The sequence below is a fragment of the Diadema antillarum genome, unplaced genomic scaffold, assembly GCF_040938485.1.
Source record: "Diadema antillarum isolate AM-2024a unplaced genomic scaffold, OU_Dant_1.0 seq00000097_RagTag, whole genome shotgun sequence".
NCBI lineage: Eukaryota > Metazoa > Echinodermata > Echinoidea > Diadematoida > Diadematidae > Diadema > Diadema antillarum.
Window position 1 is genome coordinate 995,319 of NW_027271186.1, and position 16,370 is coordinate 1,011,688.

Here is a 16,370-nt window from a genome sequence, read left to right on the forward strand (position 1 = left end):
ACTCAAATTGGCTCTCCCACATCGAGGTTTCTAGGCATATTTGTGTCTCTGTCTCGTTAATGATTTCCTGCATTTTGAATTTTTCACATTCACACAGTGTTTGCCTCCAGAGCAGTGAAGAGACTTGACGGGCAGAGCAGCAGCAGCAGCAGCAGAAAAAACGACAAGACAGTTTTTATCACTGTCCCAGCAGCTTTGTTTGCTTAGCCCAAGATGGTGAAGGAAACTCGTTATTATGACGTCTTGGGGGTACGGCCCACTGCCACGGATCAGGAGCTCAAGAAGGCGTACAGGAAACTGGCGTTGAAGTACCATCCAGACAAGAACCCAGATGAGCCTGAAAAGGTAAACCCCCTCAACACATCCCTATGGGCAGGAACTTGAGGTTCATGAATATTGTGGAAAGGACACTCAGCATGTTTTCTTGTTGTTCTTGTTTTTGTTTTGATATAAATGTACATATGTGTATGTATAAGCAATTTAGATTAAAAAAAGATTGTTGAAATTGCGTCAATAAGTCAAACCTAAACAAAAGGCACAGAATAAGACTTCAGAAACATGATCAGTGAAAGAGCAGGTGCTGTAGAAAAGCAAGGCTTGCATATTGTTCCAGAAAATTCCACTACATCGTATTGTGCTTGCCCATTGTGTGCCGTGCGAGGAAGTCGGCAGAGTTGATACAAGCATTGAGCTGTTAAAGGGATCGCAGGGGTCGCACTTAACTTTTTTTTTAACTAGCCAGGCGGACTACTTAGAATCAATTTTGACACTGAAGCAATATTTTGGCTAGCCAGACGGACTAGTTACTTCAGAATTTTATGATTTTTAGCTAGTCCGACATGATTTTGGGTGGCCAATGGCCAGCGGACCATCGCCAATTTCGAACTCTGGACCATCGTATAGTTTTGGTTGAGACCTAATTTCAGGTTTCTAACATTTTTTGGTGAGATGATGAGAAACTTCTTATGAAATATGAAAGAGCATGTACAGCTGTAATTCTATGAGGAATTCAACATTTATTTGATGGTTTTGAAATGGCTGAGATATCCAAAAAAAGGATGATTCTAATAAAGTGTGGGACCCAGACTTTATTACAATCGCTTTGTTTTACTTTGTTTTTGGCTGTTTCAGTCATTCCAAACCCGATTTTCATCAAATAAACTTTGAATTCCTTTTAAATGGTATGCTCTGTATTATATCATAGTGTTTTCTTGGTATCTCGCAAAAAGTTAAAAGCCCAATTCTCATCTCCACCAATACTGTACTATCCCTTTAACTGAGACGAGGACTTCTGATTTGAATGTTTGTTCACATCTATAAACAAAGTTAATGCTTTCCAAACTAGTCATGTAATCACATAAATTTGTTGTTGATTTCTGTATTCACCTCGACATAGCTGCGAACTAGTGTATTTCTGCCATATTTAGTACGTCCTGTTTTTTTGTTTTTTGTGAACTTTGCTTTGTCGTGTTTGTTCATGTATAGTTTCCACTTTCATTCAACTGATTATTTGGAATATTTTTACCTTGTTGCCAGTATTTTTTACTTATTCATCCCTTTATTTGATAAAATTCATGTATTCATTATTCTATGTGTACAGAGGTTTGCACACCTGTAAGTTGACATATACATGCTTTGAAGCTCTTTCTTGCCCATGTTCCATGTCATTATCGTGTGATTTTTTTGTGTTTGTTTTGTTTCTACGTATACAGTTCAAGGAGATTTCTATGGCGTACGAGACGCTCTCGGACGCCAAAAAGAGGAGGCTGTACGATGAGGGTGGGGAGGAAGCCGTGAAGGAGGGAGGCGTGGGAGGGGGCGTGCACGACCCCATGGACTTGTTTGACATGTTCTTTAAGTTTGGGGGTGGGTCGAGGACTCGGGAGAGGCGGGGTAAGGACGTCATCCACCAGCTGGGAGTGACGCTGGAAGAGCTCTACAATGGCTCCGTGAGGAAGCTGGCTCTGCAGAAACAGGTCGTGTGTGATAAGTGCGAAGGTGAGCCCCAATATGGCATCAGTGGGCGTTAGCAGCCATGAGAAATGGAAAGGCTATTTCCATCACATGGGTCGTTTACGAGTATTATGAAATGTGTTGTTTGAAAGTTAGCATTTTTGGCACTTCTTGTAGAATCATGAAGTTACTATAAAATGATAATTGTTATAAAATGAAGAAGCAAATTCTTCTGGAAGTTTGCATATTTTAGCTCTTATTATAAAATGACAAAGCATATTTGAATCAAGTGATTGTTGCGAGCATACTTGTGACCATACATTTATTTTGCCTAACACACAATTGTATGCTTATGACTGGTCATAAGTAAAGCATAATGATCACTTTGATTAGCATTTTCACATCACAGTGGTGACTAGGCAAGTTTTCATTGTTTTATTTGTAAAAATAGCTGCTGCAGAATTTAAAATGCGTACAGTTTGAGATCTTTAAAGACTGGACTTTTAGATGAGGGTGATTTATCAAAAGACAAGGATCTGCTTTATTATTTTATAATACAAAAGATACACATCACTTTCTTTGGGCATCATTATATTTACCAACGCTAGGTACCTTTTAAAATGGTCCAAACACCCTCTGCTATCGCCTCAGACATGTTGGACTGTTCCAAAGGTACCTTGTGTGGGTACATTCTTACTAATACCCTCACTGACGTGCATTATTTCTATAATTTACCTCATAGAGAGAGTTTTATCATGAAAAAGATGATATGATAATGTCGACAGGGCATATTATATGCTGTGGAAATTTTTATACATTTCATGCAACATTGTAAGGATGAAAAAAAAATTGCAGATTTTTTGTTTTTCATTACACCTTGTTCCATAGTATCATTAGTTACACTGTACATGTTAACAGGGAAATTAAAACACATGAACTTTTAGCCTCATTTAGAATTGGGTATGAAATATTTGTCACCTGAAAATGTTTACTTTTGGAGTACAGTTTAGTTTCTGATGTGCATTGTAGCACCTTTCTATTGTGTCATAGTGCTCAAGTGCTTTGCAACAAAATGAATAGAATACAAGGAACTGATCAATGAAATTAAAACAATATATGACAAACATTCAGAAATTAATAGCCCTTGAATGTTGGTGAATATCCTCAAACATGATCATTGTCTGTGAGATACTCAGTAATTGAAAATGACTGTCTGTATCCGGTGAGTGAGATTGCATTTTGTTTTAATAAAACTTTAACATCATGTGCAAGGAATTTGAATTCTCATATTTGCAAAACACACTTTTTCTCCCTGATTATGTTTGATATATTATCAGTATTCATGAGCCAGGACAAGTGGAATCTATTATGTTTGTGAAATATTTATTCGGGCTTTTGCATATTTGAAGCGAGGAATCTCTTTGCGAGAGATACCATAGGCAAATGACCCAGTTAGCTCCAAATCGTGAGGCGTTTTGTAAGGCACAAAAACTGTAAAGGAGTTACACGATTCATCCTTACAGAGTATATTAGATACATGGCTAACAATATTCTGGACTGTCTAATGTCAGTGAGAAACAGTGTGTATATTAAAACGCAGAAGGCTTGCAATATAATGTGGAGTTCATATCAGGCACATTGACGTTCAACTCGAGTCTATGCCCTCTTCCGCAGGACGTGGTGGCAAGAAAGGGGCCGTGGATAAGTGCGGAAGCTGCCGGGGCACCGGTGTGGAGGTTCACATACGACACCTGAGCCCGGGCATGGTACAGCAGATCCAGTCGATGTGCTCGTCCTGTGAGGGTCAAGGGGAGCGTATCAACCCCAAGGACAGGTGTAAGGCCTGCCAGGGGCGCAAGATCACCAGGGAGCGCAAGATTCTGGAGGTCCACATAGACAAAGGTATCTAATGCTCGTAGGTGGTTGTTGTTGCTGTTACAAGTTTGATACTGCATTCACATAAGAATATTTTATGACAAAATAATGCTTTATTTTAACAAAAATTGTTATTTATATTACTTTTTTTGTCAATGCTGGCTGGGCCATCTATAGACATTTGCCAGTGGTCAGTGAAAGTAAGCTTCAAGCAGTCATAATGGGGAAATGTGATACAGATTTTCAGTTGGTCAGTTAATTTCTATTTTTTAATTTTTTTTAATTTTTTGGTGTGGAGGCAGGAATACATTGATTTGTTTATCTGTATTGAACACATTATAGATTTTATAAAAACTTCTGTTTGTTGTGAAATTTCCTGCTGTATGACATTACAGTAATCCACCTGTTTGGGAGTGAGATGCTCAGATAAAAAGTAAGGGAAGTTATGAATTGTGAAGTTTTGCTATTTTTTTTTTCAAAAACAGGTCTCCTACAGTTGATATGAATATGCAAATTAGCCAGCTGATGATGTATTCACTTCACAATTTTCCATTGATTGTCCAATTTTTATGCTATAAAAGTGTGAAACATAATGTTATTTTATTCCTGGCTGAATAACTGCAAAATGATGATCAGTCAGGTATAATTAGGACTTGAGACTTGGGCATAATTCCATTAAACAAACAGACACACACACACACATTTTTTTTTCTTTAAATAATCTTTATTTATTGACATTCAATTCAATACAAATATAATATTATCAACTGATGCCACTGTACAAACAGAAAAATCACACATTTTTGATGCACACACACACACACACACACACACACACACAAATGGAAGATTTTGTGTCGTAACTATATGGCGAATTCCCCTTTTTACAACACCACTTCACTCGCTCCCTCTGTCCAGGCATGAAGGATGGCCAGAAGATCACATTCCGCGGGGAGGGGGACCAGGAGCCGGGCCTGGAACCGGGCGACATCATCATCATCCTCGACGAGAAGCAGAACGAGGTCTTCCGGCGGCGCGGGCACGACCTCCTCATGCAGATGAACATCGACCTGGTGGAGGCGCTGTGCGGCTTCCAGAAGACGATCACGATGTTAGACAAGAGGGAAATTATCATTAGGTTGCATCGGGGTATGTATCGCAGCGAGCTTGGGATGTCTTCTGTTTGAGGGGGAAGAATGAAATCCAAATGTACATGTAGATTGAGTGAATGCTGCCATATTAGTCGAACACATCAGTGAAACTTTGAAAAAAAAAATGGACAATCCATTGAAAAGTTGTGCATTTTTTAAAGTTTCAATGCAGCCATTGCTGGATGAGAAGACTACTACAGTTCATGACATCACATATGGAAACTAAAGAATATAAAGAGAATTCCACACAATTTCATTTCTTTGAATAAAAAGTATTCATTCCCTCAACCTTTAACTGACACATGTCAAGGGTAATATTCCCCCCTGCTTTCTAAAAGAGATAAATCAAGGGCTCTGTCACTATGCTAGAAAAGTTAAGATATGTTTATAATCTTTTTGATATATTTTCTTCGTCTCTTTTTCCATACATGACGTCACATGATGTCTGGTTTAAAAAAAAAAAAAAAGTGGGAACAACAGTCGCTTGTATTGTTACGAAGTTTTCCTGTGCACTCCCTTGTTGTTGTTTTTTGTGTGTAGTTGCTGTTTCTCTGGGCAGCTCTGTCAAGTTTATGAGGTAAATAAAAATACATTAGCAATAGCACTTTTTCCTGACTGTATGAATTTCAGGTGAGGTCATCAAGCCAAACGACATCAAAATGGTACCGAACGAAGGGATGCCTTTGTACAAGGACCCGTTTGAGAAGGGACGCCTGATTATTCAGTTCAGCATAAACTTCCCCGCGGCGGGCGAGATCGCCATGCCCAAGCTGGCGGAACTAGAAGAACTGCTGCCCGACCGCACGGAGTGCATTGTGACCGACGACATGGAGGAGGTTACGATGACCGACTACACTCTGGAGCATGAGCAGCAGGGCTACCACCGAAACGCCTATGATCAGGATGACGACGACCACCACGGGCCGAGGGGGATGCAGTGCCAGACGCATTGATCCGATTCCTGTTTGGAGCATATTCCACTCTTCCCAGAAAACTAATTAGTTCCCGGCCATACCTCTCTTTCTAGAGCTCTCCAATCATCCATTGATTGATCTGATTGTTACCAGACCCTACCTTGTCCACCTTTCATTCTTGCTATTTATTTTCTCATGGTTGTTTGCACAATTCCAAAGGGCACAGAAATTTTTGTGCAAAGCACAGACATGATTATGCACAGAGAGCTAAATTCAGTTACAGACTCGAAGGGAGGCAATTATCAAACTGTAATCTTTCTTGCTAGGTGTCACACATTTGCCAGATACAGTATATCAGTGATCGCATGTGGTATTTTATCATGGCCAAATTTGCAATATGGATTTCTACATGCGCTTGTTTGTTGTTGTTGTTTGAGGTCAGTAATGAGTCACAGTGATAGGCATGATGTATTTAGTATGGAGCATTTAATTGATAATAACAAAAAGAGAATGAATTATTGAATTCACATCTACCTCTAAAGCAAGGGGGTATAATTCCAGATGCACAGGCAATGTGACATTTCATTTCATTGCTTTGCTATGTACCTGTGCATCCTCATTGATGCATATATTTTTTGAAGTCCAACCTGTCCCTAAAATTCAATGCTGCAGAGACAACAAAAACATAAAACAACAGAAACGGACTTCAGCACTTTTTTGAATAGTGGGTATCATCAAACATGGTGCCATGAAGGCGTTATTATTTTGCGTATTTATAATTGCATGCATTTGGAAGGAAAGTGAATCTGTGATACTGAGAATGGCTTCTCAGTGCATTGGAAGCGACATTTCAGCTGCAGCTGTCGAATAGTGGTTTTGATAGATGAGACATGTTACGGACACGATCGAGAATTGGATTTGAAAGGGAGAGATGTTTTGCAAAGGGGAAACACATGAGCCCCCAACGCTGTCACAGACTTAAAAGTTTGCACTCTCTTCAGTGTGATGCATGCAGGATGAGGCAATGTAAATTCCAATTTCTATGCAGTTGTCTTATTTTAAGTTGTATTTATTATTTGTACTCCCAGTTTAGTGGAAAGTAAAACAAAACAAAAAACAACAACATTCAAATAATGATAGTATTGGTTGAGAGCCATGAAGACCCTGTGTCCGCACAAAGGAATCCATACATTTGAAGTGACCCGGCCATGATTACTCTGCAGTATGGTAGATAATCTTCTTGCAATCATGACCAGCAGGTATTAAGCAACCTCTGCCAACTTTTGTTGACTGCAGGGGAAATGTGTTGTAAAATTGCAGTATTTGTACACATTTTTCATTATAAGACAGTGTAACACTGATATCATATCGTCATTAGAAATGGGACTGAATTGCCAGTGAAATAGCTTGAACTGTGCATGAATGATGTTTATTTGATGATGAGCAGAATCCTCAAAATGCTGCCACCTCGCATTTGACTTTTTAGAAGTAAGCTGTGAAATGAACAGCTCGGAAAAGTTTCATTAATGTCGGACATGAACTAAAGAAAGATCTAGATTTTTATGGTTGTACATGTTTTCACAGACCTGTAATATTAGTCATGATCACATGCACAAATTTCATTGGGTGATGATGTTATCACCCTGAAGAGCGCCCACTTCCCGACTCCTAAATCTTTGCTCAATTTCCCTTTTCCAATTATAACCAAAGAAGGAGAAATTTTGGCTGTTGCATGAAATTGCAGAGTTGTATTAACTGTGCAATGATAACTTGTAAGGGGGTTGTTGTGGTTATAAATGTCCCTCATTGACTGAAACATGGTTTTCATAATATATTGTACATTTCAAAAGATTGAAAAAGGGTCGTGAGGCAAAGTTGCACATAATGTTTTGTTATGAACTCTACAACAAATGTCACCATTTTCATAAGACATTTTGGACTGCTGTAAAGTTTCAGAACTTTTTCTTCTTTGTGTCTCATTTCAGTGAAACTCCATTCTAGTTGGGTGATTTAGTTTGATTATGGAGTGTCGGTTTACTAAAGTTATTCCATTTATGATAAAAAGCATTTATATTTTATATTGCTGTTATTATACAGGTGAGGCATGGTAATATTTCAAAATGATTATACAAGTGGAACTTTGTAAAGTTTCAATCCTAAATAAATGTGCATCATTAACCAGTATCAGGTTGTATTACATTTGTTCCGTACTTTGACTGAAATGTCCATCTAGAACAGAATGTAATTTCATTTTTTTTTTTACTAATCTCTGGAAGAGTGTGGGCCTGAGCTGTTCATGAACATTTTTTACTTGTGTTTGTTGTCATGGCATTCATATTCAGTTGCATACTTGTGGACACTGTTTTCATTCTCCACATTGCATTCTGGCCTTTCACTCTCTGTAAGACATAAGCTTTTAGAAGAAACTTCCACAGCATCTGCTGTAAAACCAGAAACATTAGATAGTGACATGAAACTTTTGCAAATTGGAGCTGACTGCCTTTCGCATCGTGAAACTTTCGTGAATATTGCCACTGGCATTCAATGCATTGTGTAGACAAAGATTCTCGCATGCATTTTACTTTTGCGAATCTCGGCTGGCAAAATCTGCGAAAGTTTCATGCGTGCAAACATTGTTGGTTTTACAGTATCACATATTTCAATGACACTGCATCTAGTATGCAAAAATATCAACAACAACAACAACACACATCTTTTCTTTTTTTATGCCTCCGCCACGAAGTGGTGCCGGAGGCATTATGTTTTCGGGTTGTCCGTCCGTCCGTCCGTCCGTCCGTAATAAATTTTGTGGACAGGGTAACTATCAAAACCTTTTAAGGTATCCTAATGAAACTTGGCATGTATGTGTATAAGGGGGTGAAGTTGTGCCTATCAACTTTTGGGTGCACATGGTCAAGGTCAAAGGTCAAAAGGTCAAGGTCAAATACGTAAAATTTCACTATTTCCTCCATATCTATGCAATGCCTGAAGATATTTTCTTGAAACTTAGTGTATACATGTATTACCCAATTAAGATTCTCTGGTGAAAGTTTTTGGTCATGAGGTCAAAGGTCAAAGGTCAAAAGGTCAAGTTAGAATATTAAAATTTCGCTTTTTTCTCCGTACCTTGGAAATTGTTCAAGGTATCTTCATGGAACGTAGTATATATACACGTACTGACTGGCAGTTATTATCTAGAGAATCTAGGGTTCATAGGTCAAAGGTCAGGGGTCAGAGGTCAAGTGCAACACTTCAAATTTTTACTATTTCCCTCATACATGTATTTATGTAATGCCAGCAATTTTTTTTTTTTTTACACTTGGTGTATGCATGTATAACCTAGATTATCTGGAAATTTTCTTTTTCTCTCTTTTTTTTTTTTTTTTGGGGGGGGGGGGGTTTGCCTCAAAGGTCAAAGATCAAGGGAAAGTGCTGAACTAACTTTTTCCTCCATATCTCAGAAGTTGCTCAAGTTATCTTGAAACTTACTACATATTTATGCATGTTCTGCCTGACAGTGATTATCCTATGAATTTTAGGGTCAAAGGCCAAAAGAAAATGGTAACAGTGTACTTTTCAATACAGAAATTACACTTTTTCTCCATACCTTGAAAATTACAGTATTCATACACTTATGAATGGGTCAAAGTCAAGTTAAAGTCCTTGAATCCCCAAATACATGCTCTCCTATTCATCTAATTAAACCTAGGTAAAGGAAGGTGAACATTCAACACATTTGTGACAAACATGTAATTTCAGTATTTTGCCAATATTGTGAAAATGTAATTATACATTGTCCACATGTACTATAGACCTATTAGGAGAATCATGCATTATGGCGGAGGCATGGCAGTCGCCTTAGCGACATTTCTAGTTTTTTTTCTTTTACTGTCTTTTTTACTTTAGGCGCACCTGGTAAAGTAGGGACTGCGAGCGACGGAGAGCGACACTCAGCGACGGGGACATATTGCGAGAACAATGAAGTGCGTCGCAGTATGTTTTTACTCCGTCGCTAAGCGTCGGTCAAAGCACTACGCGCCATCATTTTGATGATACCGCGACGCTTGCCGACGCTTGCTGACACTTGCCGACACCCTCAAAAGAAGCTGTTGATTATTTCTATGTTGCGTGACCTCCGCTCACGCAAGCGTTCGTTTTGATAGTGCCGACGTTTCGGGACATGGCGCTTGAGATATAGCGAGATTTCTGAATGGTCACGGCCAGTGCTTAAATTGAATAGCGAGCGACGTGTCCAGACGCACCTCTCCTGATTACAAATGATGCTTGTGATAGCCCGACGATGAACGACGTGTCCCGACGCTTTCCTTTGTCTCAACATTGGTTATGAGTTGATTTGCGTTTCGTTTGGCTATAAGATGGTGAAAAGAAAACGTAATTATGGGGTGTGATCTCACTGAACGGGGAACACTTTGAAAGTAGCGATCGAAGAGGGTTTATGAAAACACATGTAGGTCTACACTCATACGCGAATGTATGCCTTAATTAGGCAGCTCCATACATGTAAAATTTTGCATGCATGAGGTTAGATCTTTTTTTATCTGTCAAGTGACTCAAGAACTAAATACAGTGTATTACGAAGTCGTCCTATTTCTCCCGTAGGAAAAAGTCAGATGTTTGTCGTTACTTTTGGAAATGAACAGCGGCAACAATTGGCTCCGCAAGATGCTAAAATTAATGTCAGATGTTTCATTTTAATTTTGGAAATGAATAATGGTAATATTCGTATGATACTAAAACGTCGGATGTTTGTTTATATTTTTGGAAATGAATAACGGTAAGATTCAGCTCCATACGGTGCTAAAATTGATGTCAGATATTTGATTTTGCGATCGGAAATGCATAAGGATAACATTTGGCTCCGGAAGATGCTGAAATAAATGTCGAATGTTTGCTTTGACTTTCGGAAATGATTAACAATAATATTCAACTCCGTACGATGATAAAATAAACGCCGCATGTTTGCTTTTACTTTCGAAAGTAAATAGCAACATTCGGCTCCAGAAGATGCTAAAATAACTATCACATGATTGCTTTTACGTTCGGAAGCGAATAGCAGTAATATTCTGCTCCATACGATGCTAGAATATTGTCGGATGTCTGCTTTTTAAATTTCGAAATGAATAACAGTAACATTGATTCATTAAAATTGATGTTTGATGTTTGCTTTGACGTTCGGAAATGAATAACAATCATATTCAACTCCGTATACGATGATAAAATAACTGTCTGATGTTTGCTTTTATGTTTGAAAGTAAATAGCAATAACATTCAGCTCCGGAAGATGCTATAAATGCCGCATGTTTACTTTAACGTTCGAAAGTAAATTAGCGATAACATTTAGCTCTGTAAGATGCTAAAGTAAATGTTGAATGATCCCTTTGACGTTTGGAAATGAATACCAATAATATTCATCTCCGTGTGATGGTGAAATAAATGCCGGATGTTTGCTTTAATGTTCGAAAGTAAATATCAATAACATTCAGCTCCGGAAGATGCTAAAATAAATGTCGAATGATCCCTTTGACGTTCGGAAATGAATAACAATAATATTCAATTCCGTACTATGATCAAATGAATGTCGGATGTTTGCTTTTACTTTCGAAAGTAAATATTAATGACATTCGGCTCCGGAAGATGCTGATATAAATGTCAGATGATTGATTTTACGTTCGGAAGTGAATAGAAGTAACATTCTGCTCCATACGATGCTAAAATAAATGTTGGATATTTGCTTTTACATTTCGAAATGAATAACAGTAACATTCAGCTGCGTTTGATGGGAAAGTAAATGTCTGATATCTGCATTGACGTTGAAAATTAACAACAGTAGGCCCTACTATTCGGCTCCGTACGATGCTAAAATAATATTGTCAGATGATTCATTTCACTTTCGGAAGTGGACAGCAGCATTCGGCTCCGTATGATAATGAAATAAATGTCGGGTGTTTGCTTTTAAATTTGGAAATGAATACCAGTAATATTCTGCTCCGTACGATGCTAAAATAATAAGAGATTGTAGCTTTTACATTTGGAAATGATTAACGGTATCAATCGGCTCAGTAAGATGCTAAAATAGATAGCGGATGTTTGCTTTCACGTTCGGAAATGAATAAGGATAACATTCAGCTCCCTAAGATGCTAAAATGAATGTCGGTAGTTTGCTTTTACATTTGAAAATGATTAACGGTAACATTCGTCTCCGTAAGGTGCTAAAATACTAGTAAATGTTGCATGATTGCTCTTACAATCGAAAATGAATAACGGTAACTTTCGGCTCTTTATAGTGCTAAAACGTTAATGTCGGATGTTTTAAATGTCTGCAAATGCTCCCATGCACTTTCTCATTTCAAACGTAAGTTGTGACCACCTGAATAGGCATCAACTTTTAACTAACTAACAGTGTGTGGGATTATTCCGAAGGTGCCTTAGTCTGAAAACTCTTAATCCGGCACGAAAATGTATTTATTTATTTATTTATCTATCTATCTATCTACCTATTTGTTTATTTATTCATTTATCTTTTGAGTTTAACAATAGGTATTTATTTATTTATTTATCTATCTATCTATCTACCTATTTGTTTATTTATTCATTTATCTTTTGAGTTTAACAACGTTGAGAATATCGACCCCCGTTTCGTTTTCGAGTCGACGATTCTTCAAAAAACGAAACTTGTTTTTCCCCCTTCGTCAATTTGGGATTTACGAGCCTTCGGAATGACTGTAACTTATGTTTTTGTGTTTTTTTTTCTGTCGATTAGGGGATGGGGGGGGGTAATTCAGAAAATGAATATAGAAGGGAGTGAAATTCTTGAGGCAAGAAATACAAGAAAGTGAAATTCTCAGTTTGATATCGTTAATTTTTTTTTGCGTGATGTTTGTATTCTGGATAGAGTCATGTACTTATTCCATTGGTTCGTTCCTCCGAATCTTAGCCTTCGTAACGAACTTTAAGTAACGAACTGTAACTTTATGTTTTGTTTTGTTTGTTTGTTTTTCAGTCGAGCAGTGGAGGGGGAAGGGTAATTCAGAAAAGAAATATATAGACGGCATCAGGGAAAATTTTGAGGCATGAAATCAGTTTCTCAGTTTGACATTGTTAATTTCTTTGCGTGGTGGTTATTATTCCAAAAAGAGTCAGGTATGATGATACTAGGTGTACTTATATTCCGATGGTTCGTTCTTCAGTATCCGAAAAACGCAAATTCCATGTTTGTTACTATAGTAATCTGAAAGTGTACTAGGGTTTGTTAATCCGAACATTTTGTGACATTCCGAAGGTTCGTTAATCTGAAAATGGGAAATACGGTTCGTTAATCTGAAAACGAATAACGTGGTCAAAAATTTGTTTTGTTTTCGGATTAGCAGCATTTAGAAAACCAAACCTTCCTTTGTTTTTGAATTGACGAATCTTCAAAACAGCAACACAATTTTGTTGTTGCTTTTATTTTTTTTTTCGAATAACGAGACTTCGGAAATTGCAAACTTTCAAAGTAACGAACAGTTACGATCTTTTGTTAATCATTAAAGCGAGCAGTGGAGGATAATTCAGAAAAGAAATATAGACGGGAGGAATACTACAGTAATCTTTGATTGATGATGATGTTGGTCATGTTTCTGAATGTTTATAGAAAAAGGCTGAGTGACCTGAGTGATGGTGATGATAAGTTATTACTAATGCGAGTGTAAAAGACAGCTTGCTGAACATACTTCTTTCCCTTCCGGCCCATGGATGAATGATGAAAAAAAAAAATACATACACCTCACAACAAAAAGAACCACGTGCTAGCAACCTTCGTAAAGTTAAATCTAGACGTTCATTACCAGCAAAGGGAAAAAACACAACAGTAACTGAAGCAAAGAGATTGTGTATGCACTCTCTGGCATTACGAGAAACTTGACACCCCACCCCTCTCCCCTCTTGTGGAAAATTTCCACAAAACCAGGTGCCAGACCCAAGGTGCCAGACGAAAGAATGCGCGCACTGGGGAATAAACCGCGTGTAAATAGCCTGGAAATATCGATCGAAGAACTATAGCTCATGAGTTGTCATCGCAAAGATCATGATTCTAATTATAGCCTTTCTTTTGACCATTAGTAGAAATATCGAACAGTTTATTATCGTGTACTTACTTGAGTATTTCAAATGTTTACTGAACTAAAAAATTGTATAGGAAGGGATTGATTACTCACAGAAATATTCACAAATATTCACAAATTCACTACGAGTATGTGATGCAGCCACTAACCGGTTAGACAGCAAAATCCTGGCAATTTCACGCTCACAACTACGTATTACTTTGGAAAGTTTGAAGGAACTTCACCTACGAACTGTGAAGTTATTTGGCTGTCAACATTCGTTCGTTTTTGTTTTTTTTTTCCTCGTTTAAAAGACATGATTTCTTCGTATGGAACGTAAACTGTTTAGCGAACATCGTTATGGCAGACTTTCAGATATCAGTCAGGGGAAAAGAAACTCGAATAGTTAAGATGTTTAGAATCCAATAAATAACATTAAAAAGCCTGAAAAATAACACATGACTATGTTTTATAGTAAACAATAACTGAATATACCCAAAAAAAAGTTTGCATTGAAAGAAAGATATTATTCAGAGGGGTGAAGGTTCAGATGCGAGTTTCTTCACTTTGTCTCCCTCACAAATTAAATTTGTTAAGATCGCAACTGCTGATCTGTAAATCCGCAAACATGTATACATCGCGTACAGTAGCTCAGTACATAAACACGTAGTACTCGAGAATCTTTATAATCGTGCTGCTGGTACACAAGCTGGACGATACTATTACTAAGGCATACTAATATGTCGTAATGTTTGTTTAGTCAATTTTTTTTGCGGACTAGCCAAAATTGAATCAGGGTAGTGATTTGACAACAGTAAGTGAATAAAGACAATCTGAACTTACTCGCTGCCTTATTGTGATGTGGAGCGAGATTTACCTTGCATTTTAAAAGGCGAGTTTTCTTTCTGTTAGAAATCATGCAACTGATCTCTGCAATATTAATGTACGAGTAGGCCCTTTAGCTTCTTACTTAGTCTAAACACGATTTCAGTCGATTTTGCTATCAACAGTTCAAGTTTTTGCGTTTGTAAACGGCATTCACTGGTGCTTGCTTGTTTGCTTGCTTGGTACATTTCTGTAATGCGGCTGGCAGTTCGTGACTTATAATCTCCTCTCTTTTACGGTCAGCAACGATTTGATTAAACAAATTCATAGGGTTCATCAACAAGATGGTGCACATCGTGATGCAATGCGTATTCAGCACATTGGCGTGGTGGCATAGAAAATTAATGAACAAGCACTAAGCTTCTTTTTTTTTTCACGCATCGCACTGTGTCTTGCAAGGAAGGTGTCTCAATGACCCCTACACCACAGACTTTCAAGTACATTGTACAGAGTAACTTTGATCAAAGACAATTAAGGCTTGTCGATTTCAAAACAGAATGTCCACGCCACGCCTCGTGCGAACAAAAGACGGATTAGGAGGCAACTCATTCACTAACTACCCAGCCCTGTCGCTGCAAAGAATTGCACTGCGTCTGGTCGGGCTTACTAGCAATTCCCTCAGAAGAAGGTGACGGGCACTCTCCACAGAACTCTAAAGAAGTTCTATGGCACTCTCCCGTTTCGGGACAATTTTCACAACAATTTAAGATAATTTGTGACTGAAAAAACAAAAACAACAATTTTGAGAATGAACTGGATGATGACACATTTGCTCCTGCGATAATTGTTCTTGCATGTATTTTGTGCATGTGAAAAAGCGTTCGAACTTTGATTCCAGTGTACCGTGGAAACTCGATGTAGGCATTGGAGATCCTGATGTAACAAAATAATACCCGATATAACAAACTAATTTCTCCGGTCCCAACGAATTCATTTTCTGTTTTGTATTGTTTATTGCCTACTGATAAAGATTACAAAGAACAAAATATGTCTGTCTCAAAGATCTCGTCATAGCGAGTTGCCACGTGTTGACTTTGTATAATTTTCGCGTGGTGTTCGGTGCTGCAAACTTCGGCGAGTGCCTTTACTCATTGTTTTATTTCCGCTGTTTCTCATACCTCGTTTGGTACGATTTCTTTCGTTTAATGTCACTTTATTCGTTCCCTTTGTTTCGAAGTACCGGTATGTAAAAATTCTTTCAGGTGTCTCTCTGGTTACTGCACATGCATTTTCGTAACGGCGATTTCTCCAATTTGCTGTAGTGTAGTATTTCGAAGGAAGTTCGCTCCCAGCCTCTTCGGTGTGCTGTGTGATATTTTGTATACAGTAGTGTTTGTGTTGTTGTCTGAGAGGTTGTTGTTACTTTGTGATTAGTTTGCTTATGTGTTATCTCGAGTGATGATGGTGGTCGTGTTCCTTAATTTTGATACGAAAAGGGCCAAATGATCTGAGTGATGGTAATGATAATTACTGATACTGGTGTAAAAGACAGC

General features: G+C 38.0%; 1 protein-coding gene across 1 annotated transcript; it reads left to right on the forward strand.

Annotated features, from left to right (window-relative positions):
- Positions 1-213: 213 nt before the first annotated feature.
- LOC139726702 (dnaJ homolog subfamily A member 1-like) lies at positions 214-6,817 on the forward strand. Its single transcript, XM_071637688.1, has 5 exons — positions 214-345; positions 1,713-1,998; positions 3,628-3,855; positions 4,747-4,977; positions 5,610-6,817. Exons 1-5 carry the CDS (start codon positions 214-216, stop codon positions 5,930-5,932), a joined length of 1,200 nt encoding a protein of 399 aa, XP_071493789.1. The 3' UTR covers positions 5,933-6,817.
- Positions 6,818-16,370: the final 9,553 nt, after the last annotated feature.

What these genes read in the sequence shown, in the direction of transcription:
- LOC139726702 (XM_071637688.1), top strand. Translation starts at nt 214, where the DNA reads ATGGTGAAGGAAACTCGTTATTATGACGTCTTGGGGGTACGGCCCACT. An exon ending in ACCCAGATGAGCCTGAAAAG is followed by an intron (nt 346 to 1,712) that starts GTAAACCCCCTC and finishes CTACGTATACAG; the next exon opens with TTCAAGGAGATTTCTATGGC. An exon ending in GGAGGTCCACATAGACAAAG is followed by an intron (nt 3,856 to 4,746) that starts GTATCTAATGCT and finishes CCCTCTGTCCAG; the next exon opens with GCATGAAGGATGGCCAGAAG.